The following is a 25,307-nucleotide window of genomic DNA, read 5'->3' as shown; positions in this document are numbered from 1 at the left end:
CCCAAGACCTGGGCAGCCACAGGGTTACTGGGACGCTTTGGGTAGTCACCTGCAGCTCGAGGACTTCCACTTTCACCCCATGGAAGTCCTCGAGCTGGTGGGCAGGCAGGGACAGAACAGCCCTGGTAGCTGGGCGTGCAGCCTCCCACCCTTTGGATTTTAGGATTGGTGAGGGTAGACACATCTTGTCTCTGCCAACCACAAATATTGTCTCTTCGTGTCCCTCAACCTCTGTTTTTCAACTATAAAATGGGGAATAATGATTTTCCTTAAAAGGGGAAGTTTTCCTCAGGAAAGAGCCCTGTGGATATATGCATCAGCCTGTGACATTTAGATATCCCAGTAACTCATCGCACGCAGCGGAGTTCATCACGGAGCTTCAGTTCTGGAGTGAGAGCTGAATTTGGAGTGAAATACTGGGGTTGCTGGTATCAGTGGGTCAACTTATGTTATTTATAATAGAGTAATTACCTTATTCCAACAGTATTTTAATGGATTTCCATTTGGGGAAGGCAGTAAACCTCTGGTGAAGAAGAATGGCAGAACGGGGCTTAATTTATACCGTAATAATGATAAAATCTTAAGCATGAATGCCTGTATTGCAGAATACGTGCACGGTGCTTGGGTAGGTATTCTGGTGGGTAATCGTGAGCTCTCCAAGCAAAAAGAGCTATCGCCGTCTTTGGATTTATCAACAAGAGCAGAACTCATCAGGTTAGCCTACCCTTGGTTTGGCAGTGGTACAATTGTTGTTGGAATAATTTGTCTGGTTTCTGGCGTCCTCGATTCAAGAGGATGTTGACAAATTGGAAAGATGCAAGAGAGCCACGAGGGTGGTTAAAAGATTGGCAAACGCGTCTTGCCAACAAAACAGCCAGTCTCCTGGCTCGGATGGATTTTGTATTTTTTTTTCCTTTAAGCGAAGGTTAAAGGGTGGCTTTAGCAGCTCCGAGTACCTGCGTGAAGAACAAAAATAGACTGGAGGCTGTCAGACAGAGGTGTAACACAAGCCGGTGCCTGGAAGTTGAAGCCAGACTTGAGCTGAACAGAACAGTTCTTAATAGTAAAAGCAATTGATCTGTCGTGATATTTTATAGGAGTCCTGTTTTTTCATCCTTCTCTAGAATTATATACATCAAAATGGGGATTTTTTTTTTTTTTTTTTTTAACATTATAATTTACATTTAGGTATAATTCATGGAGGAAAGCCCTCTGGCTTTATTAAGCAGGGAGCAAACTATCTCTTGATGTTGTGCACCTACTCATTAGCTCTACCTGCACCTCGCGGGTGGTGTTTCTTCCTCAGCGCTCGCAGATCTCCGCTGTCTGAGCCAGATTTGAGGTGTTTTTGATGCTGCTGAATTACAGTCAGTAAATAACAGTAGGCGCTCGTGAGAGTTTTAAATGAGATTTTGCCTCTTCACGAGCATTTTCCGGTGTGTTTCCCTTGTGAAAAATGAAAACTAGTGGTGGTTTATTCTGAATCCAGGTTTTATTTGAAGAGATACTTCTTGTCTTTCCCTGCAGGGCTTGCTCCACCTTTGTTCCCCAGCAAGCCTCGATTTCCGCAGGAAGCTCGTCCAAGGAGAGGCTGTGCTAAATTTACCTTGAGATCTACGTGCGGCAGAGTTACTGAGATAATTCTCGATTTGTAAAGCTTATAGCAGAGCGTGAAGTCTGGCTGTTGTTATTCTTTCTTACCATTCAATATAAGACAGAATATCTTCTCTGCCTTGCTGGTCTTACTGGCCACACCGACTTGAAGGAGCTCGGTGTGTGTAAAGGATCTTTAAATACATCCTGGAAGGATGCAGAAAAAGAGTCTGTTTTAAAGCAGTCCCCGCGTTCGTTTACTACAGCAGCTAAAAGATGAATATTTGGGGTTTGGTATAAAACTACACTGCTCGTTTATTTAAATGCAATGTTCTCTTTTATTTTTCTAGCTGTGGGGAGCTCAAAAAATAAAGCAGGTAATACACTTTTTTTATATTTCATTATTGTTTGCAACTATTGCTGCTTTTTTCCTTTTTGTAAGTGATGCTGTCCTCTTCTCCGTTATTGACTTTGCCAGTTGCTGTTTTGTCTTGCCACAGAAATGTAAATGCAGAGAACACTGTTGCCACCAGAGAAAAAGTCTGATTTTTTTTTTTTTTGTATTTATATATTTTGATGTCTTCATTTTCTCCTTCCTGTCTAGTCAAGAGATTTCTTGTCTCCAGTCTTTTGAAAATAGTTTGACAGTTCTTTGGTAAGGCTTGTAACTGTGTCGTACCTTCCTCCTTTGCAATCCTGGATCACTTGGGGATTGATTTTTCATCCCCAGCCAGTTAATGCCAGTGAAACCTCCTGGGCTCATTGTAAAATTAGGTAAAAATGAGCCAAGGGAGCTTTGTTGCCTGCTTATCGGTAAAACAGATTTAGGATTTCCGTGGAGGTTGGGCTGTCCACAGCCGCCCGCGTTGGCTGAGAAGCTGTGGATACACATAAAGGTTGAATTATCTGGCAAATCCAAATCCCGTGGCATGCGAGGGGATTTTATTTGGGTGACCCTTATGGTCTCAACCGGAGCGGGCCATGCCTGCACGTTTTTACCCCAACGTGGCTGGATCCTGAAGCAGCATTTCAGGTTTCCTACAATGTGCCAAGCCGGCTTGTGCAGGCATACCTGTAGATGGGGAAGATGTTCCTTGGTCTGAATCCGTCTGCCGTGACTAAGCCACACAAGGCCTTACAGGGGGTCTCCTGCGACCCATCCACTTCACGAGCAGCATAGAGTGATTTACACCCTCGTTCCCTCCCGAGCAGGCGGTCCTGCCCTCCCCGTCCCTCTGCCACAGCGAGCGCTTTTTGTCTTTCATAGGGCAGAGTTTCAGCCAGGACATTAAGCTGCACTTTGGTGGAGATGCTGAAAACGGGCAGGGACAGAAAATAGGTTTCCCTTTTCCCCTTCTAAATCTACATTCCACCCCCCCCCCCACCCCCCCCCACCCCAGGGTTAAGGTACAGTGGTGGGTGGCCTTTGGGGACATTATAGTACCAAGACAGAGCCACTTTTTATATTGCAGGTTAAATTATTTACTTCTAAATTATTAACTTATGCTAAACTATTTAAGGAGAGGGGAAAGCAGCGGTAGAAGGAGGTTTTGGGGAGGCTGCCGAACAATAACTGCTTTTGGTCGGAGCTGCAAAAGCAAGGAGGGTGCTGAGACGCATGAAGTCCTCCGGTGCTCTCTGGTTGAAGGTGCTGTTCGTAGGGGCTGAGCGAATCGCTGTGCCTTGCCAACTGTTGCTGTGCCTTCACTGTGTCTGCTTGCTGACTGTTTTACAGGCCATCATCCATCCCGACACAAACGAGACCATCTTCATGCCTTTCCGAATGTCAGGTATAGTATGTCCTGATGAATCATTAATTTTTTTCTGGGAATTTGTACAAAATGTTTGGGGTTTTTTTTCCCTCCTATTTTTGAATTGCGTCTTGTCAACATTTAGACCAAGATCGGAAAGTAATTCAGATGCCTAAATCCCTTTGCAGTCAGGGAGAATTAGGATCCTAAATGCCTGTGTGAGATCTAGTGCTTAATATTTTCCTTTCCTTCAGATATTTTAACGTGGACTCAAGCTAATATCTTTTCTGGCATTTTTGAAGTATCTGTCACTATAATGGGCATTTTAATTTTGTAGTAAACAGCAAAGCTTGATGCCCAGGGAGCAGCTTAGGGTTTTACTCTCCAGGAGAGGATGGGATGAGCCCTATTTTTCCATTTGCAGTGGTACCTAATAGCCACGGCATTGGGAGCCCAGGAAGGATCACCTTGTCCATGGCTTAACCGGGCTGCTTAATTATTAAATTGTCACCTCCTCCTTCCCATTTTGTGGTGTCCCTCTGCCATGCACAGGTCCACAGCTACCTCTGCTGTGGGCTGAATAGCAGCTCTCTTGAGGATGCAAGTGCAGCCTCGGTCCTTTCCCAAAGGACCTGTTTAAATACGTAAAACCTTCTCCATATTTTGGGGGGGAACATCTTCACCTGAATACTGGGCACAGGGGAAAAATAACAGGGTTGGGTTTTGTTCTCCAGTTCTTTGAAGAAGGATGATGTTGAGGGTGAAGTGGTGGGGAGAAAAGTCAGGACCTACTGCTTTGCTGCCTTGTTCTGTATTTTTTTTTTAATTTTTCTTCCTCTCAGGTCTTTGCCCTTTCCAACTGTAAATTGGATCCATGAGGCTTAATTCAGTAATATTGGTAAAATGCTCTGAGACCTTCTAGTGGAAGTCATAGAGATGAATTATAATTAGCACAAAAATTGGCAGACTTAGCAGAGGAAAAATGTGAAGCATTTGATTTTTGTGGCGCTCAATAAGATTTGGGGTAAAGGCTTATCTCTATATTAGAGAGCTTTAACTTACACCTATGATTAAAATAGTCCCTCTCTCCTCCATGATGCAAATATACTTTCTTCAGCGTATACCCTGTTCCTTTTTCTACTGACCTAGAAATAAATGAGCTCTCCTGGTATAAAATCACTAGTCGAGAGGTTGGTAAAGCAGATGGTGAAAGAGGGAGGTCCCACCAATGGTGGCATGGTCCTGCTCCTGAACTGGCATGGGCTCTGCAGCTTGTTAGATGGCTTCATGAGCATCTTCAGCATGCTGTCCTGGTGGGACCAGGCTCAACAAGAGGGGAATGGGCACAGAAACCTGGAGAGTTTTCTTCTGGGTTAGCGAGGGTAGGTTGTGGGAGGGTCTGATGAGCAACAGAGCTGGCACGAGGGAGGGAACAGATTGCGTGACTGAGCCCAGGAAGGGGGGCAATATCTCCCCCTTTCCGTGGCAGCAAGCCACTAGGTCAGCTCAGTTAGCACCACCACAGCAGCATCCAGCTCCTCCTGGTCCGGACCGAGCAGCTCCTGGTCTGAGCTGTCATCCCTTCGCTTCTGCTGATTTGAGTTTTTGCTGGCTGCCTAGCCCAGCTCAACGACACGATGCCCTCTGAAGCGCTAATACCATGTACTGGCACAGACGGGGTTCACTGAAGTAAGCTTTAGGGTCTAGATGTTATCAGTTTCAGGGAAACTCTTAGACCGCAACCCCAGAAAAGCAAAAAGAGGATGGGAAGGAGATTGGGCAAAAATTAGGAGGCTGCTCTAGTTGATGCTTGGTGCATCAGGTGTAGGTCCACAGATGTCCCTGTGGTGGTGTGGAGCTGGTGGAAGTGAGCGCAGCCCGTCATGCCAGGTGTGGCTTCTACCCTAAACTGGCAGATGTCTTAGATGTGATTTTTTTCCATCCCAAAACTGTGTATTAAATGCATACATCTCTCTCTCTCTCTTTTTTTTTTTTTTTTTTAAATAGGTTACATTCCCTTTGGAACACCCATCGTAAGTATTTTAACATCTCTCCCGGCTTTGTTTGTGAGTACCAAGAAATGCATTTTTTAGCACTCACAGACAATTCTCCAAATTCCACCTTACCTCCTCTCAACACGTTCACACAGGGTTCCCACCTTTCCCATCGCACATTAGCAAGGGCTTCATCGTGCAAAGCCTGCCCTACGGACGTTCTGCTTAAGGTTATTTATCTATTTAACGTCGTTTGCCCAGTCCCCTGCAATGTCTTCAGCTTTATCTTTCCCTTCTGGAAAGGGAAGACCAAGATGAGCTCATTGCCTGCAAAATGCAACTTCTGCAACTCTTGGATTTCATCTTTGGACACTTTTTTTTTTCATTTGCATGTTTTACAAGTTGTTTCCTGAACGTGACGAGCTACAGCACGGCGAGGCCAGTGTCGTGCGCTCTCGTCTTGATTAATTAAAACAGCGAGTGCTTTCCATGGGGTGATTGCTAAGGGCGTTTTTAGTTTGTACTTGTTATTGTGAAATTTGTAAGCATTTGGGTGCTCTCGATAGCGAAAGCCAGAAGGGAGAGAATTCTGCCTGTCTTCCTAATGCTGAAACCTCAGCTCGTCTTCAGGAAGAGGAATGATTAATTAACTCTGTTTTATGAATGGGGAAATTGAGGCACACAGTTTTGCCCCAGATCGCCCAAAGTTGGTGCCAGAAGGTAGTTGGTCCTCCTGGCTGCCAGTTCTTGGCTCAGCTTATTAGATCCTGCATATTAAAATGGTTGAAGGAGCAAAATTGGCTAAATTTAATCTTCCTAAACCCAGTGGACCGTGGCATAGTACTTGCTTAAAGGTAACGATCCTTTCCCAAACAGCGATAGTGGGGTTGCTAGCACCTCTAAAAGCAGAAGTCATCGCGGCCGTTACTATTTGTTGTTGTGTGTAAGGGTTTGGTGGTAACTTTGTATGGGGCATTTTAAAAGAAAAGGTTAAACAAAAATGAGTTAACGATCAAATTGACAATGAAATCGGCCCAAATCCAGAGCTGTCAGAGGAGCCGAGAGCTGTCAGATGAGCCCAATTTCACTAGCTGTAAAGGATAAACTGGAACCTCTTGTCATTTAAAAAAAAAAAAAAAAAAAAAAACCCAAACGTTTCAAATGTTAAAATTAAAATGTAACATTTATGCCAATCGATCTGTGAAATTTAGTGACAAAATTGGCAGCCTGCTCTAGCATAAAAACAGTTTGAGTCTTGCATTTCACATAGGGGGATGGGATTTCCTCAAGAGAGACTTAGCGTGCCTGCGGTGGGCTCTGGCTGAGCGAGCGTGGCTGTCCTTGCCCGCAAAGCCGTGCCGGCGTGCCGTTGCACCCGCGCTAATTGTCCCGGTGTTCGGGGGTCAGTTAAACACCCTGCATAGATTCCGGCAGAAACGTGATCAGATTATGTATTAACAGGTTTACTGCCAATCAGTCAATACACGATGCTGCCTATATACGTGTTGGGTTTTTTTTTCCCCCTATAGCCAATGCAAAATAATTCAGTATGGTTTAGCTCATTGTGAAAGAGATTAAGGTCTTGCTGAAAATAATCGTTTCTTTTCTGGCCGAAGCAGCTACTCCCCTGACACAACCAAATCCTGCGGCTGTTTATTCTTCCCCGAGTTGCAATCGTTTGCTTTTCTTTTTAGCCTCCATCCTTTCCGTGCTCAGGTTTATGGTTCGACCCCAGAATCGGTTGCAGTGGCAGAGCGGGAATGGGATGGAGTATGTGTAAGTGTAGGGAGAGTTTGTGTTTGCCCACCTAGATTTCCGTCCAGGAGGGAGCAAATCCAGCCGCTCACATTACCTCCCTTTGCTGTAGGGGTGAGGTGTGCCAGGCGGCTGCTGGGCTGTAGCCTTTTACCCTGGGTTTGTGTTTCATCCCAAGGATGAAAGGCTCCAAGGACAAGATTTATCTGCATTTAGGAAATTCAGCCTAAGACTCGGGCAGTGAAGATGGAGCAGAAGCCGTGCTGCTGTTCCCAGCTGCCACCCACAGCTTTAAGCACCTTATTTTCCCCAGCCATTTAAAAATGGAGGGGTCTTGTTGGGGTTTTGAAGTGCGTAGAGAAGACACGGGTGTTAATATGGGGTCGCAGGTGACTCTCGCTGACACACGAGGCAGGACGTGGGGCTTGCAAGAGGAGAGCTCGTAATGCAAACGCGCCGCGAGGCTGCTCAGAGCTGACAGATGTCCGAGCGGCGGCTTTAGCCCTGGCTTTGGGGCCACGAAGGGCCGTTCACACCTGATAGGCAATTAAATTTTGTAGCTGGTACTTTTCTAGTGTTTAGAAGCTTTTTTTATTTTGTTTTCCTTCTTAGTTATTTTTTCCCCTGACAGTAATTAAAAGTGAAACTGTACATTTCTTGACAGACTCTTGCACATATGGAGAGTTTGCATTTAAACGTGCCTCTTTCAGTCATACAGATTTTGGGTGCTCTTTTTTATTTATTTATTTTCCTCTTTTATTTTTCTCGGCCCTCAGCTTCAGCTGACAATGTAAGTAGCTGCCTGCAGTCTTCCCTCCTCCGGAGCCTCATTAGCCCGCTGGCTTCAGGGGCGTAAGTCAGTCCCGGGGTGAGGAGGTTCATCGCCTGTTGAATTCGTTTGGCTAAGACCAGCAACGGAGTAATTAATGACAAGATCTGCATATTGAATGGAAGCGGTAAATTAGTGTAACTTGCACAGATTGGCGCTCGGCCAGCGTACAAAGTAGCTGTAACTTCACGAAAGGCTGTAGGAGGAAAAGCTGGAGGAGGAGGAGGAGAAAGGAAAGAAGATGTAAATGAAATCAGGCCTCCCAACCCTATTACCCTTTTGTTTGTTGTTATTTCTCTCTTACGTCCTTAAGAGTAGAAGTTGCCTCCTCTTCAACTGATGCTGCTGCAGATGTGCACAGACGGCTTTAGCTTATCCCTCCTTGCGGCAGGCTCGCCGTGCTCTAACAGGGAAGTTTTCTTTCTTCTCAGCTTCTATAGGGGTAAACTTAAAGAAAATGGTGCAGAAGACGGTCTGAGTGTGGGAATGAACTCACTGTCTTCTTGCTCAGATGCCTCAAAAACGTTTCAGTTCACATGAGTGTCCTGAAAATAAATGTATTTGGAATTAAAAGGAGTTGTTCAGTCTTTATACTCTTAACAAAGACGCAAGTGTGATTTTGCAACAAGAAGCCCATCTTCTTCAGAAACTATCAGACATTTAAGGTGTAGGATGGGAGAAAAGGACAGTGACGTTAGGAAGTATCTCGTCTTACCTGTTTCTTACCCAAGAACTCATCTTCCTGTCCGTGTTTGCTGGGTTTACTGTTGAGAGTCTCCTTGCTTTGCATCCCTTCCCTCTTTTTCAGCTTCTTATGCTTTAAGAGGAAAGATTGCCATAAAACAAGGTAGGAAGGAGTCTGGCAGTGCTGCGTTTTGTCTAAGAGATGGAGCCTTTAAAGAATTGCAGAGGGTGTGCCTATGAGGTACATTTGGACGTCCCAAGGATGCTCTCAGGACCGTATAGGCAGCAGAGGTGTGTGAGGCCTTGGGTCCTGCGATGGGTGACCTTGCAAAGCCTGTGGCATCTCGCATTCGCGCAGCAGCAGGCAGCACCTGGCCCGATGTGCTGAGACAAGCTGCTGTAAGCCCCTGGGAGACGGCGATCGTCAGCCTGAGCTCATAACCCAAGCAGGAGTTTTCGCAGCTCGGAGTACGACACATCAACAATTCTCTTCTCTTAAAACAAAATTCAGGCTCCTAAACAGGAGCACATGTGCTTCCAGGTGGCACTCCTGTCTTCAGATGTTCAAACCGGATTTCTTTCTTGTGCTTGAAACAGCAAATGTGCCAAAGCAAAATACGGAAAACCCCCTTCACAGCCAATGGTAACAACTTTGAACTCTTGCCTTCATGCAACGTTTGTGCTATCCTCCAGAAATACCTGGATTAAAGAATTGATTATGTTTTAATGAAGTAGTCTTTGGACAGTATCGGCTGCCAGACTCTTTTCGAGGTCTGTTGCAAGCAATAATTAAAAATGCAAAGCTTTCACAGGCAGCTACATTACCCAGTTTCACCACTGGAAAACTGAGAGACAATAGGCTGAAGGGAAGTTCAATAACTATAATGAAATAAAGCCATAAATGAAGATAATTTAAGTCATTAGAAATAAGCTTGCTGTTTGCATGCCTAGAAGAGCACTGAGAGCAAACCAGCAATGCATTTGCTAATGAGAAAAATCTCTTCTCTTGCAGGTTGTTGGTCTTCTCTTGCCCAACCAGACGCTGGCATCCACTGTGTTTTGGCAGGTAACACTCGTCTGAATGGGTGGAGAATGTGATGGAAAGGAAAGCAGCGGTTGTCTTGTGTCTCGAGGACAAACTGATGCACGTGGCTTTTCTGCGCTGGCAATGCTTTAATTAATGGGGAGATGATGTGGCTGGATATAATTAGGGAAAGGTTTGGTAGGTCTGGAAGGGGCTACAAGCGAACTATTGGGTCCGCTTGCCAGCACCCGGCTATTTATGCCATCGCAAGGGAGGTGCAAAATAGCCCAGGATCTCAAAATCAGCTTTTTGGACTCATTTTGTACAGGTGTGAATGATTGCGCAGTAGATAATTCCATGAAAATGTAGGCCCTTAAGCTCCCACAGCTGCTGTTTTGAGGCACCCTGTCAAGTAGTTGGGATCTTCCTCAGTGAATTCCAGTTGGAAGTGCAACTTGTGCGCAGGGCTGGGCGCAGGGGGAGGCCCCGTGCCCAGGAATTTCGGGAATAGCTGTGCATTGCAAAGGCAAGGACCTCTGCGTTCAATGCGCTACAGGGGGTTTGGGGGAAAAAAGTGTGTGTGTAGGGAGGTGTTGGTGTTATTTCCCATTACAATTCTGGGAATTAAGAGTATGGGGAGGAAGTGTGCACGTGAATGAATTTTATCCATAGTAAACACCCCACTTAAGTATAATTTCAGCACTAACTGAAATGCAAAACCAAGTTACTTTCAGACTTATTTTTAGTTGTGAATGTCTTTTTATTGTCTACAGTGTAAGTGATGATAGAGAATTATGCAGTTAAGAAATATCAAAGCAGAATGGGATCTGCCTAGTATGTTAGAAAGTCTGCAGAACCGAGAATATGTTGGTACGTGCCAGTAACTTGGGGTTTGGTGTCTTTAGCTATAAGTTGTGCCATGTGGCTTTACCTGCTGGGAGTGGGATAGTGGCTGGTGGCTGGAGACATCTAGACTCATTCATATTTTTGAAGGCAACTTGCCTCACCTGTTTTTAGACATCTACGATGGAAGGAGTTGGCTTTTGGAGACGTTACTCTTGCGCAAGTGAGGAGTGAGCCAGCCCGGATAGCTGGCTTGGGCTGGGTGCCTCATGAATGGCTTACATGAGGAACTCCTATTCCCACCATCACCGCATAGCTGGGAGAAACTTTTGGCTTTAAAAGGATGGAATAATCCTTTCAAAACTAGAAAGAATATTTCAAATGCAGAACCAAAACGAGCCCACTCAAGGAGGGAGTCATAGCAGGCAAGTCCAGCAGTCTTAGCCTGTCTGAGCTGCTGCCGCTTGACGAGTGGTTCTCAAACTCTTCCCTCCACCATGATGGGCACATGGGTCACCCCTTTCTGAAAAATGCAAGTAGAAGGAGCAGCAACCTAGAAAGACATCACCCAAAAAGCCCAGGAGGGTGTCAGGCGGCCACCTGGGAAGACGATGGAGTCAAGAAATGGGTAGTGGGGATATCTTCAAACTAGAGAAGGCTTAAACTCTAGATTGAGGACAACATCTGAGCAATATGTCTACATCTCTGAAAAGGAGATTTATCCGGGTAAATAGCATAGGATTTAGGGACAATGCGTATTAATGCATTAACAAACACTGGGTCCTATAGGAGCAGCCTTGTACAGTGAAGCAGTTGTTGCTGATGCCCAAAATGTACATGTCTCAGGTTAGCTCTAGCCCGGTCCTGTAGACCTGCTAATGTAGATATGAGCTGAGGAGGTTAAAAAAAAATGCCACATCTGGAAAACTGAGGAAGATTTCCAGCACATATTGGCAAGCTGACTTTGTAATTTTTTTTAAAAATTATTATTTAAGGAAAACAAAAAAGCAAGGTTTGCTAGGTCCAAAGTTCCAGGCTAGAGAGCTCGTCATCAGGAAAAATGTGCTCTTGGGCTGTGAACTCGGCAATGACTGGGCTGATCCCCGTGTTTTAGTGCCTCGTTTCACTCTCTCTCCTCACCCTCACTTCATTCCTCCTCCTCCTCCCTCTTAGTTCTGGCCACGGCTGGAGAGGAGTCCAGTTCTGACACGCTCTGAACTGGGCACATGGTGTTTTGGGCATGAAAACTATAATTTTCTTTACATTGCCAGCAGTTGCTGTGGGTGAAGCCCCTTCAGGAGCATGGTGCTATTCATCCCCTGCTGCTGCCACGCTGCTTTGGTGACAAATCCTGCTCCAAAAAGTCGTGGACAGAAATACCAGTTTAGGGGCATCTGTATCCGTAAGATGGCACATCCGCTCATCTCCTGTTCCTCAGCTGAAGCCTCCTACAGCCCTCTGTTTGCGAACCATGGAGCTTAATAAGTGATGGGCAAAATGGCTGCTGGGCTTACTGCTACATCTTGAGAGCAGTATGGATTGGGTACTGACGAAAATAAAGACCAATAGCACCGAGGTGTCATGTGGAGGTGGATTGGGCCAGGAGAAGTGTTGCACATCAAGTGTACAGGGATGCGGAGCTGCCCTCTGGGTACTGGGTGCCTTAGGATTTCTGTCCCTCGCTTTGAAGGGCATTAAATCAGGTGTAGGGCATGCATCAGCCTTTGAAAAGAGGTGGCAAGTTGTGAGCAGGTCCAAAGGGAGATGAGTTTTCCCGCAGCATTCCCACGTTTATGGATTTTTTTTTTTTTTTTTTGGTGAAGTTATGTTTATGCCTGTCTCTTCTTGTTTCCTCTTTAGTGGTTGAATCAGAGCCACAATGCCTGCGTCAACTATGCAAACCGCAACGCGACAAAGGTGAGGAGACCCAACATATGCAACGCGTGCAGCGCGTTAGGTCTGTTTTGACACGGAAACATAAGTCTTGTCTCTTCGCTGTTAATAGAAACTCTAGAGTCGGCACTGTGATGAATTTATAGATTGGCCATTCTCCTGTGTAGACTTCCATTTTAAATCCCAGCTGTAAATGGCATGAGGATCTCGAAATCACTCGAGGCGCATAAGTAACGCTCAAGGTCTTTGAGCTGAACCAGTATATAGTTCTAACTGGTATGAAATGGTTTAATTGGATATGTAAAGGAGCACAAAGCAAAATGGTATCTGGGTTTTTGGATAGCAGAAGGCGGCTTCATAATCATGCTGCCGTTTCCCGAGGACTTTATACGCGCTGCCAGCAGTGGTGCTGGGAAGTGGTGGGGCTGTTCCTGCTCTCTTCCATCACTTTAGCCTTCATTCATCCCATGTCAGGATGTGGGAAGCTCAAGACAGGAAGCTGAGTTGGAAACTGTCCAGCTCATTGAGATTTCAAAGACAAATATTTAACGTGGAGAGTTTGGGGTTCATCACTAGTGTATAAGAATGCTAATTTTGCACCATTTGCTGAATTTCATTCACATACTTCCTTTAAGCTGCTATTATTATAATTTTCTGATGCCAATTAATTTTCCATTCCCTTTAACCTTGCTCATGAGGCTACAATTTTCCTTGCTTTTGCCGCTGCTAGATGACAGACCATGTGTCACAGAACAATATGACAAAATTAAACCTGTCTCTGGTTTAAAACAAATAAAACGAAAACAAAACAAACAAAAAAGCTCGGTTGCGTTTTAATAACCAGAAGTTTGTTTATTGAAAATATGTTTTGTTTTTCTTTCCAAAGCCTTCTCCGACGTCCAAGTTCATCCAGGGCTACTTGGGAGCTGTCATAAGTGCTGTCTCAATAGCAGTGGGTAACGCTTTATATCTATATATTTCACTACTAAGTAACTGCTCCCTTACTGCAGTGCTCTTGGGATGTTTGAATTGCCAAGCACGTTTATCTTTTAATTGACAGAATTCAGTCTACATAACCAGAAAATATTTTAACCGTGAGGTGTCTCTGTCCATGCATGCCCAAACTTTTCAATAGAAGGAGACTTCTACCGCTGATGGCTTCCAGCACGTTCTGCACCGTGCACTGCCTGCGCCTCTGCACCGTGGCTTTGCTGCTGGGTGAACTCAGATTATCCACATGTGCGTTAACTCCTGGTGAATTAGCCTAGTCCAAGTTAAAAGAGTGACTTTGAGGCTGCAGAGTGATAGTGTGACAGCTGCCGTGCTGAACAGAGGTAGGCTTTTGAAGATATTCTCCTGGTGGGTCAACACCTTGATTTGAAAGAACCACAGTGCTCGAAATGACATTTTTCACCTATGGACGGTGTTCAAGCTGGACATGGTGTTCAACTCATATCTGAAGTAATCTGTAAGAGAGGAGCTTTTAACGTGGCTGAAGTTGTGGTCTTGTGGTGCAGTCATCAGATTTTTAATACTCGGATTCCCCAGAAACACAAGGTGACATCTTCAGCAGGCTCAGCTAATTCCCAAGGAGGCAGCTACATTTTTCAGGAGCAATTTATGGAAGTTATTTCTTACATTGGGTTTTCAAATAAGCCTCTGAAACGTATGGTTGTACCTTTTCTGCTGGAACATTAAAGATCCCACAGCAGTTTGTATTTTTTTTCCTCTGGGCAAGACTTTTTTTCCTTTTTCTCAAGCCACAGACATCCTTTTTTCTGCATCCATTTCTTCTGCAAACAGGCTGTGCCATGGGGGGAGGTCAGCACTCGGCCTGCTCACCATGCCATTTGTACCTAGGTTCCCCAATTCACCTTCACGCAAGAGCTGCATGGACTTGTTTAGATTTCTTTACAAGGTAAAATGTTTGTCTAGAGCAGGCTGCGGATTGTTAGGAGAACTATGGAGGCAGGAGCTCCTGCCTGGGAACTGGCAGTGAGCAGTTTGGCACATCACGTCCACAGCGGACAACAGAAAGCCTGCACAAAGCGTATCTCTGTGTTCTCCTGCAGCTGCCAGACAGCTTTGCACCAGTGGTAGCAAAGGGCGTAGAGCTGGTGAAATGCCTTGCAGTTTTGAGTGGAAACTGCCAATTTTATTGGATATGCTTCTGCTTGATAGTTTTCCGTATTGCTGGCTTGGCTTGCTCGCTGGTTGCCGTACTGCTCCTCTGTGTCACCTGTATTATCTCTTCACTGCAGAATTAACCCAGACTGTGCACGCAGACCAACCTTGCGTTGGTGTGAGCTCCCATGCTTCGTAACCCTATGAAGATGTGTCCACACCAGCTCCACGCTTTTGCAGCTGAAGAACAATCTGAGTCCCCATCCCACCAACCTCAACACTTCAGTTAGCAGCCGTTCTCTGTCCGCTGTTTCCCAGCGTAGCATGGGAGAGCTTGACTGTCCTCCTCGGTTCTTAGTTCAGAATTTTTTCCACCTCGTGAATTAGCAAAGCGAAGCTCTTCAGCTTGATGTGCTGCTGCCGCTCATGACCTGCCTTCCAACTCCCAGCACAGCTGCAGCAGAGGGATGGTGACTGGTTCCACGGTGTTGGCATTAATGCTCCTCTCCATTTTGGCAACAGGGGCAGATAGAGGGCAGGAGACACGGAGAAGTGATGTTGGCAGAGTTTTGTCACCCCAAGAAGCTGACAGGCTTTGGTAAGGATACCACTTCGGCGGCGAGCAGAGATGTCCATGTTGGGACAGCTGATGCAGGTCTTAAATCTCTGGTTCCTTCTAGGCTGACTACAAAGGAGCTGAAGCAGAAAGATAGGTTCGGAGTGCAGAAGTGACCATCAGTGGTGCTGTGAGAAACACTCGTTCTCTGAAGCAGTGTGAAAAACTACACCAAGACTTGTAGATAAAAGAAATTACAGCAAACCAGTAGTGGTCTGCTGTTTACTGCAGGGTGGCTGTCACCGCTGGTGACACGTGGGTGGCTCATCAGTCTGCTGATGGTAGATCAGCTCTTCATCCCGTGGTGGTTTGTACCTCCGTTAGTTGTACCGTTCACTCCCTGGTGGTGAAGGAGCTGGTGGTCTGTGCAGAGAAGCAAGCTTTGAATAAATGCAGAAACTGAAACAACGCTGGGATTTATCTGTCCACATAACTTGTAGATGCATCTCCAGCAGGAGCCCCAGTGCCTGGTTATCTTGTGCACCTCGGCTGTCGATTGCAGGGACAGTTTTAAAAGCACCGCGAGGAAAGATGATGCCACAGTATTCTGTAGTTACAACATTTCAAGCTTGTGCAAGAGGAAATCTTCCTTCAGTGGTGCGGATGCCGAGAGGGTGTTGCTGCCTTCTTGTGTAAGTAGGTGCCACCATGGCCCCACCAGACTGGGCTTCCACTGGGATGCCCTTAGCATGTGCAAAGAGTACCGCGAGCTCTGTAACAGCAGTGGTTTTGTAGCTCTGGTGCTCTGAGAATCAGAATATTGTTACGGGGAGGCAGGAGCTTTCCTTAGATCCGTTGATGTAGTTGGGGGAGCGGGGAAGGGCGGAAGCCTTCATGGATATTTGCTCCTTCCTGATGTTGGAAGGAGGTCTGCTTCCAAAGTGGAGCGTGCTATGGCACTTAGGGTGTGCGAAAATGAGATGAAGTCGCTGTGCACCGATGTCCTCGTGTAGACAAGCCGTTGGGGACGCTACCGATGTGTGTGTTACCACAGAATAGCTTGTGTCCTGATAATCCGTAGCACCGCTTATTGCGTGCTCAATTCCCGATGCAGAGCAGCCGAGAGAAAATCCTGCAGAGCAAGGAGTGATTTTTATATTGTAAATACCTGGATTAATAACCAGCATCTCCTCGAGCAGCTTTTTTTTTTTAAATGATGATGACAAATAATATAGAAATACCCCTGAGGTTCATTACGTTGGATTGTAAGGCCTCAACCCTCATTAACTGATCTCTGCTGTCAGTTAGCAACAAATCACCTCCCAGTGTGAGCCTATTAGGACCAGATGACCTGAAAACAAGTGCCACTGCCTCCAGTGGTCTGCTGAGACCCGGTATTAATTAAAGCGAGCCCCTTCCATGTTTGCAGTTGGCAAGCGACGCGGGGAGAAGGCTCATGAAATGACAGATCAGTTGACTTGTGATTGTGCTTCCCATTGCCTTCACCCTCCGTGTCTTTATCTAACGAGAGGGACAAACAAATTGCTTTCTCATGTGTACAGAAGAGCAGATTTTGGCTTTACACTTCCTGCAATTAAACTAGAAGTCTTAGCAAATCTTTGCAAATAGCCTGATTCTTTTCCCATTTTAGAGAGAGAGGAATTGCTGTCAGAGAGAGGCAACGCATCTCTCTTGGATCCAGTGCCACATCTGGGACTCCTGATTTGCAGCCCTTCAGGATGAGTTTTTTGAGGCATCAATATCCTTTTTTCCAATATTTTTCAGGATTTCAATATTTTTTTTCCCCCAATATTCCTTTTTTCCCCACCTACTCCCAGCTCAACACAATTCACAGCATAGCTTCAGGCAAGGAAAGCTATGCCAGGTCCAGAATCTTGCCAGAGAAGCCAGAGAAGCAATCGCTTGAAGTAAGGCTAGCAAAGACATCAGAAGGGATAATTTTAAGACTTGAGTGTAAGAAGAGAGGTGAAAAGGCTGAGATAACAGATCTCTTCGATCTCTAACTTCTCACATGACACTTCTGCACTGTCTCAGACACCGGGCACATGCCGAGACCTGGGCTACCTGCTCCGCACGAGCGTGCGACATCTCCGAGCTCTGCTTGTGGCGGACAATATGTTTAGAGTCTGATTACCGTTAAGTAACCTAGATTTCTGTTTCTCCTTCTGTGATTGTAGTTTATTTTTATCACATTCTCCATACACCAGCCTCCTTCCTGCCTTTTCTTTGCTCTCATTTTACTGCTTTTCCGAACACTAAGCAGTAATTGTTTTCTTTTTTTTTTTTTTGAACAATTGAGTGGATTCCTGTGATTAGGCCTTATTTTCTGATATCTGGCTCCTGTTCATGATGGTGGTGTACGAAGTGCAATTAATACCAGCTGGTTTTCCTAAGCAAGGCAAACAAAGGCAGAGAGTAGTAAAAAGACTTGAGAAAGACCAAGCATATTTTAAATGTTCCCCCCCCCCCCAAATATTCTAGCGCCAAGAGCTATACTGATCGGAGGGCTTGTAATTATACAGAAACCCTTTCTAGCAGACACGCGCGCACACACCACACTCTTGCTCTTTGCTAATTTTGTCACACTTTTAAAAGGTTAAAAAAACTATGTAATCAAAACCAATTTTATTGTTAACAACTGTTTTATGCGTATTTTATAAGGAGGTTTCTCAGTTTCAGATCCAAACTCGATTTGCTACTGTATTGCTGACTCCTTTTGCATCCAATTCAGCTCTTCACTACTATGGCCTTAGACTGTAACTTCGGTTTGAGGTCAGAAGTGATTCTTGTGGCTGCAATTAAATGCTTGCAAAGTAAATGAGATCCAGACAAGGGCTGTGAGCAGATGCTCTCTGGTTTCTGGGTTGTCACTGGTGCTGAGACCAGCAGACTGGAGACCAGTGGTGTTAGCCCAGGGGTTGCCTCACCTGGAGGTCGTGGTGGTGAGTTGTTGGGTTTCTCCATATGCCCTCCTTGAAGCATTTCACAGCAGTGGTGTTATTGCTGTTGGTTTCCATAGTCTTTGGATCAGAGAGCTTTATACATAAGGTTTTTAATTTCCACGGTCACAGCTTCAGGTTCTGCCAAGACCGGCTCCAAATCTTGCTCCTTGTGATACTGAAGACCCCGTGCAGACTCTCAAAGGGGTTTCTTTCTTCTGCCAGTATCATTTGGCCACGTATCTGTTGTCTCCCAGTAAGCAGTGTATTGTCGCTCAGCTTGGTCTCCAGGTCATTAGCTCGTTGTCCATCTGTTGTCCACTCCATGTACCCTGGAGGTGCCACGTACATCGGTACTGCTGGCATTGTCCTCCCCTCTTGACAGGATGGGCTCTAATTAGACCGCAGCAAGCCTGGCAGGCATACAGAGTGTGTTTTACATATATAGGTGTATGTAACTTAACCAGGGAATGCCTATCGTGACTGCCTAGGCACAATGGCACTGATCTTCCCCTTGTGATAGGAGTTCGATTCTCCCCCGATGAAAGGGGAAGCAAAAACACGTGCGTGAAATCAGGCACCTCTTAAGTGGAGGGACGGTGGGGTTTTCCCCAATTAATAAAGTAGACAGGCTCCCTCCTTCCCCTTTCAATTATACTAGGGTTTGTAACTTCTCAGAAGGTTTTTATTAAGTGCAAGTTTGGGATTTATGGTCTTGTCAGTACAGAGGCAAATAAATCTGTTGTTCTCACTTAGCAACCTGAGCTAAATTCTGACAAAAGTAGGTGTTTTGTCTTCTTTTGTATAAAAGACAGAGATGCAATGTCATGTAACCATGACTGCCAGCCAGGCTGTATATTTTGTGGTGATCTGTACACTTAAAATGTACCTGCCCAGGACCTGAATGTTTCCTTTTGACTTACCTTACTGAGTAACATTGGGTTAAAAAAATCAGGCGATTAATGCTGTTAATAACTTCGGTGCTATCAGCTAATGACTCACCTTGGAGTCACTCCTGGTGGCGGTGTACAGGAGGGTGTTTAAAGCATCTCTTCACAGGCAGATCCAGGTCTTTTCATTTTAAAAGTGCCTCCTTGCTTCCTGACCCTAAATCCTGACTCCAGTCAAGCCAGCGGAGGTAGGGCACCAGTGCCAGTATGGTTTAGTGATGCTCTGGCTTACTGTATGGTGTGCACCTGGTGCTTTCACAGACTGTGAAAGTATAGGGAGTTAAACTTGAATATATATATAAACAAACTAGGCTAAAACTGGAGAGTGGTGTGGTTTAACCCCAGCTGGCAACTAAGCCCCACCCAGCCACTCGCTCACTCCCCCCCGGTGGGATGGGGGAGAGAATCGGAAGGGTAAAAGTGAGAACACTCCTGGGTTGAGATAAAGACAGTTTAATAGGGAAAGCAAAAGCCCCGCATACAAGCAAAGCAAAACAAGGAATTCCTTCACTGCTTCCCGTGGGCAGGCAGGTGTTCAGCCATCTCCAGGAAAGCAGGGCTCCATCACGCCTAACGGTGACTTGGGAAGACAAACGCCATCACTCCGAATGTCCCCCCCTTCCTTCTTCTTCCCCAGCTTTATATACTGAGCATGACGGCGTATGGTATGGAATAGCCCTTTGGGCAGTTGGGGTCAGCTGTCCCGGCTGTGTCCCCTCCCAGCACCTCCAGCCTCCTTACTGGCAGGGCAGTATGAGAAGCTGAAAAGTCCTTGACTTAATGTAAGTCCTGCTCAGCAACAGCTAAAACATTGGTGTGTTATCAACATTATTCTCAGCACAAATCCAAAACATAGCCTCATACTAGCTACTATGAAGAAAATTAACTCTATCCCAGCCAAAAGCAGCACAAGAGAAACAAGACAGTTTTAATGACCTAATCTGGTTTGCTGAGGTATCCCATGATACTTCTTTTCCTTGGAAAAATGCAAGGGAAAAAGTCATTCCTGCTAGTATAGAATTTTATATAAATCAGTTTTAGGACCCCTGACACTCTTGATCTTGGTTTGTGGGTTCGGACACGTTTTCATCCAGCAAACTGCTGCAGCAGTTGGAGATGTTGCCTTCCTTCAGCTGCTTGTCACCCCTCTTGTCCCTACAGTGGCTGGGCAGAAATGGAGCATATGACTGCTCCTTGGCTTTGGGCAAAGAAAAAGATGGCTTAGGTGAGTCTGTGGTTGCAACCAGCAGAGCCAAGGTGGAGGTTAGTCCCTCCAGCCGCTCTTGCCTACCTGCCCATTGAAGGCTAGTGCCTCCACAAGCCCACAACAGTTCAAAGAAGAAACCAGCAACCATCTGCTGAAGTTAAATGCAACTAGATCACTTGGACAGGAGCAAAGGGCAGAGCTCTCGCTATGGAGTAGCGTATGTGCTGCAGTAGCCTCCAGCATGCTGTATGGGAGCCCCTGCAGATCTTTGGGGTGCCCCTGGGAGGTTAGGCTTCGTTCTCAGCTCTGTTGCATTGTTGGGAAATGGAGGCAGAATCTACATAACTTCATGTCGGGACCGATGTAGGAAGCTCTTCAGAGCAGAAACTCAAACCTAGATGCTCCAGGACTCAAAGTCCTGCTCTCACAGTGGGAAATCACTCCTCTCCAATGCAGGGGTCTTTTTAAGTTGTCCTGGGGCAACTTGCTCCTGTACAGAAGCCTTGGTGATGTTATTTCCAAGAAAATACAGCTTTTTGAGGGCTCCTGTAGTTACTGTAGGGTTTCTGCAGAGCTTCTGAATTCTTGAAACACTGTAATTTGTCTTTGAGATTTTTGGTTGTATTCCCACAGGGTTCATAGATTATAATTCGTGCAGGAGTCTCAGCCAGAGTTGGAACTGGTTGAGTGCAAAGGTTACACAAAAATTATAACTCCTAAATTTTATATTTAGCTGTATCAGAAAAAAAAAGTTGTGTAGGAGTCTAATCAGCAAAGCCCAGTGTGGGTCTGAGAGATCAGATTAAAGCAGAAGCTGCTTCTGGACAAATGGACATTGCAAAAATGGTATTTTTGAACGAGCTGGATTTCTCCCCAAAAAAAGTTAGCATTTTGCAAAATCAGAATGTACTTTGTCTTTAAAACATCCCTTACAACCCAAGACATTCTCACGACCACATAGGATTTCAGCAGAAAGATCTTATTTTCCTTCTCCTAAGAAAGCTGAGAGATGAAGACTGTTCAAGCCTGAGATTATCGCTGTAAAATAATACTAGCATCGTAATGGTTGTGTCACAGCTGGCTTTGGCAATACCTGCCCTTGCAGCCCTGACTCCCACAACTCGGCGAACTGCATCGCTGACACCATTTACAAGGCATACGTTTGCTCCGATATGCAGGTTTAAAAATCTTCTGGTGCTGGGGAGTGAGAAGAATAAAAAGTTACATTTACAGCTCTGTCCTTTAAAATAAAGCCAGGCGATGCTTGAGGGTGTCTAACCAAAGCTAGAAGGAGAACCCAAGAACTTTAATTAGATGAATTAGAGTTGGGCTGGCTCATTACACTTATAAAATTCATGAGCACTAAACAAATAGGATCTTGATTCCTCCCCCCCCCCCCCCATGTTCAGGAAGGACAGGAGCTTGCTGGACCAAGTTTTCAGTCTTGGCTGTGTGCGACTTGGGGAAGGGAGAGCATCCTTGCACACAGCACCCCGGGGCAGCAACCCTGCTCCTTCCCATGCCGTTGGTGCCACTGGCCACGGGTTGTTCCTCCTTCCCCGCTCCCATCGCACACTTAACTCGCACACACACACACAGATGCAATTTTTCACTCTCCTCTCTAGGTGGAGGTGCCCCTGTGGATTTTTCTAATCCCAGCTCCTTCTTCCTGATAATTGTTTGTGAGCCATGCGGAGCGGCTGCATTGACAGCCTGCGAATTTGGTGTGATGCCCGTAATCAGCTTGTGAGACGGCGCGGGAGGCCACCCACTGCCCTCAGGACTATCCGCTGCTTAGGACGGTCAAGAAACACTTAGGAGCCGGAGGAAGTCAGTGCAAAGTAGGGCGAGGGATGGGAGGGGATGGAGCATGGCCCGGCACCTCCTCCTTGGTGAACCGTTGCAGGGAGCCAGGAGCAGGAGGAAAATCACAGGAGATTGGAGGAGCTGGTGCTAAACTTCCGTTTGCTGCTAAAAGTTTTTAAATGAAGTGGTGGCCAGCTCTAAAATCCGGATATCTGTGTTCAAAAGCTCCCGTTCCTGCACCTCCTCTTCTCTAATGATTCACAGATACCAAGTCCAGATGCCAGAAGACACCAGAAGAGAGGGGTATGATCACTCAGACTGGAAACCCAGCCCGGCGATTCCTCCATCGAGCCCTCAAATTGATGGAGCTGTAGCAGCCATTTCCCAAAGTCACAGCCTCGAGCCTTTGGTGCAGTGGAGGCAAAGACGTGGTATGCTCTGGGGAGGCACCCGGTGCCCATCACCCTGCCTCTGGGCTCAGGAGTACATGGCAACCGCTGGGTCCTCACCGACTGCCGCCTTCCAAACTCCTTGTGCTTCTCTGCAGCATTTTCTCTCTTGTTTCACTGGTGTGTCTTTGTATCCAGCAAATTTGTTCTCATCCGTGCCCTTTCCTTCTGCCCCAGCCCAGCCCCACAGCGTCCAGGTCTGGAGTTGCCTCTGTACAGGATCCAGAAGCATGGAAAACTCAATGTTGAAACAACACCCTCTTGTCTTGGGCATGGGCCCCCACCATCCTCCTTTCTCCATCATCTGCCAAATCAAGTTTGCTTCATTATCAGCATTAATCCCCTCTCTTCCTGCTCATACCTCTCCTGCAACCTTGCTTCTTTCTCAAGACTACACCATTTTCTTCCATGGAAGCATCCAGCTGTGGGGCTACTGTGGGGAAGAGTGGCTGGAAAGCTGCCCAGCAGAGAAGGACCTGGGGGTGTTGGTCGACAGCCAGCTGAATATGAGCCAGCAGTGTGCCCAGGTGGCCAAGAAGGCCAATGGCATCCTGGCTTGTATCAGAAATAGTGTGGCCAGCAGGACTAGGGCAGTGATCATGCCCCTGTACTGGGCACTGGTGAGGCCGCACCTCGAATGCTGGGTTCAGTGTTGGGCCCCCCACTACAAGAGAGACCTTGAGGGGCTGGAGCGTGTCCAGAGAAGGGCAACGGGGCTGGGGAAGGGTCTGGAGCACAAGGCTGATGGGGAGCGGCTGAGGGACCTGGGGTTGTTCAGCCTGGAGAAAAGGAGGCTGAGGGGAGACCTCATCGCTCTCTGCAACTGCCTGAAAGGAGGCTGTAGAGAGGTGGGGTCGGTCTCTTCTCCCAAATAACAAGCCATAGGACGAGAGGAAATGGCCTGAAGTTGCACCAGGGGAGGTTTAGACTGGATATTAGGAAATTTTACTTCACTGAAAGGGTTGTCAAGCATTGGAACAGGCTGCCCAGGGAAGTGGTTGAGTCGCCATCCCTGGAGGTATTTAAAAGACGTTTGGATGAGGTGCTTAGGGACATGGTGTAGTGGTGGGCTTGGCAGTGTTAGGTTTATGGTTGGACTCGATGATCTTAAAGGTCTTTTCCAACCTGTATGATTCTGTGATTGTGATACCGCGGTCATGCCTTCTGCAGTCATCTTGGGTGTGACTCAGGTTTCCTCCTTTCCTTACTCTTGCTCGTCTCTAACTTCCTTCTCCACTCAGATTGTTACTGCTTTCCCTTCCCTTATACTCCTCCATTCTGTTCTCCTTGACTTGGTAAAGCTCCAGTTGGTAAACAGCCCAGTTTTCCATCTCTGCCTCCATCTTCACCTCTCAGCCCTAATGAATGATTTTTTTCCTTCCTTCTCCTAATGCTCTTTTCTTTAGTTCAGCTGTATGGGACTCATCAGATCCAATTAGTGTTCTCATTCAGCAATCTGGTGATTTGAGGGCTGAAGGATAAGCTGCTTTGGAGCCAGTCCCTCCTTCCAAGTTGACTTTCTCGGTCACTTGGAGCAGCCAGCTCCAACTGCAATGGTCAGGGTTGCCCCAATGCTACTGGAACCTGGGAAAGTTGAATCCCTTAAAACGGTGGAGATCTCCCCGACGCAGTTAATGCAGTCTGGAGAGCTGCTCAGTGACATTTAGGTGGTGTCATCTACCGACCGATGTCCACCTTGCTCGCTGGACTCCTAATATTCCTTTATTTTATAAATATTCCCACTCAAAATTAAGTGAAATAACTTCTTGAACTGCTGATGTATTTACTGCTCTAGAACTGGCTTAAGAGGTGTAGGGTTAGACCTTTATCAAATGGCTCCATCATTGCCAACTTCAGGCATCCAAAAGCCATCGCTCAGGCTTCAAAAATCTTCGTAGTCATAAAGGAAAAAAAAAAAAGCAGGGATTTTTTAAAAAGTTCCTGTGCTTTTAAAATTCATGTCTCAGTGGACATGAGGTCAGAACTTTTTAAGACACGAAGGAAAAGAAAAGGAAACAGAAATCTTGGTTTATTATTACACAGGCACTCTGTGACAGTGTCTGATGGTACGGCTTCAAGTATGGCAACACCGCAAACTCTGTCCTTCTGCTGAGATAATGTTGTTGATGCTGAAAACAAAACCGGTAGCAAAATAAATAGCAGGAATTCTTGGCGCTTGTAGAAGAGGGAGGGAGGAAGGGCAGAGTGCTGCCGGAGGCGTAGTAGAGCCCTGAGTAAGGTTGCTCTCCCGTTGACAGCGTTCGGCCCCGGTTTCGTGTTGCGGGATGTTAGCAGCAGTTGCGGTGTAATGTATCCCCCGTGTCCGGCTTCCCCCGGCTTGTCGGGATGCTCTGTCAGCCAGATCGAGGAAGTGCTCTGGAGAAGGAAACTGCCAAAAACCAGGCAATTTGAAAAAGCTGGATTCGTCCCCTAATCTGGGTGACAGTGCAGGAATATCCCAAACCAGTACTGCACTGAAACCAGTACTGCACTGAAACCAGTACTGCACTGGTACAGTACAGTACTGCAAATCCATGCCCAGAGCTCCCAGCTGCAAGGAGGAGCACTTGTCTTGCCTGAGTTGGCACATCACCGGCGTAGATATCTGAGCTGCAGCCTTGGACTCCTTTGACAGTCAGCAGGGGTGAATGGGCACTGTTGGGGACATTTCACGTGAGCACCCGTAAATGTCTGTCTTGGGAGGAGAATAAAAAGCCTTAAAAAGGCTCATTTCTCTGCGTTGGGCTGCAAAGGGAGCCCATAGGATGAGAGGAAGCAGCCTCAAGTTACACTGGGGGAGGTTTGGATTGGATATTAGGAAAAATTTCTCCATTGAAAGGGTTGTCAAGCACTGGAACAGGCTGCCCAGGGGAGTGGTTGAGTCCCCGT

General features: G+C 46.4%; 2 protein-coding genes across 8 annotated transcripts in view; one reads left to right on the top strand and one right to left on the bottom strand.

Annotated features, from left to right (window-relative positions):
* ALMS1 (ALMS1 centrosome and basal body associated protein) overlaps positions 1 to 25,307 on the bottom strand; it is a 358,966-nt gene that overhangs the window by 277,287 nt on the left and 56,372 nt on the right. The window lies entirely within an intron of this gene.
* SFXN5 (sideroflexin 5) overlaps positions 1 to 25,307 on the top strand; it is a 103,958-nt gene that overhangs the window by 38,397 nt on the left and 40,254 nt on the right. For 4 of the 7 annotated variants that reach the window (XM_075499439.1, XM_075499440.1, XM_075499437.1 and 1 more), the window contains exons 4-9: positions 1,944 to 1,970; positions 3,329 to 3,383; positions 5,352 to 5,377; positions 9,619 to 9,672; positions 12,334 to 12,390; positions 13,253 to 13,318. In XM_075499439.1, the coding sequence (XP_075355554.1) occupies positions 1,944 to 1,970; positions 3,329 to 3,383; positions 5,352 to 5,377; positions 9,619 to 9,672; positions 12,334 to 12,390; positions 13,253 to 13,318 (285 nt within the window). Of the gene's footprint in view, positions 1 to 1,943; positions 1,971 to 3,328; positions 3,384 to 5,351; positions 5,378 to 9,618; positions 9,673 to 12,333; positions 12,391 to 13,252; positions 13,323 to 15,012; positions 15,089 to 25,307 lie in introns of all 7 variants that reach the window. The other 3 variants (XM_075499438.1, XM_075499442.1, XM_075499441.1) reach the window with 3 other exon arrangements.

This window comes from Mycteria americana, chromosome 4 (genome assembly GCF_035582795.1).
Source record: "Mycteria americana isolate JAX WOST 10 ecotype Jacksonville Zoo and Gardens chromosome 4, USCA_MyAme_1.0, whole genome shotgun sequence".
Classification (NCBI taxonomy): Eukaryota; Metazoa; Chordata; class Aves; order Ciconiiformes; family Ciconiidae; genus Mycteria; species Mycteria americana.
The sequence above is the reverse complement of the archived record's forward strand: the minus strand, read 5'-3'. Positions and strand labels throughout refer to the sequence as shown.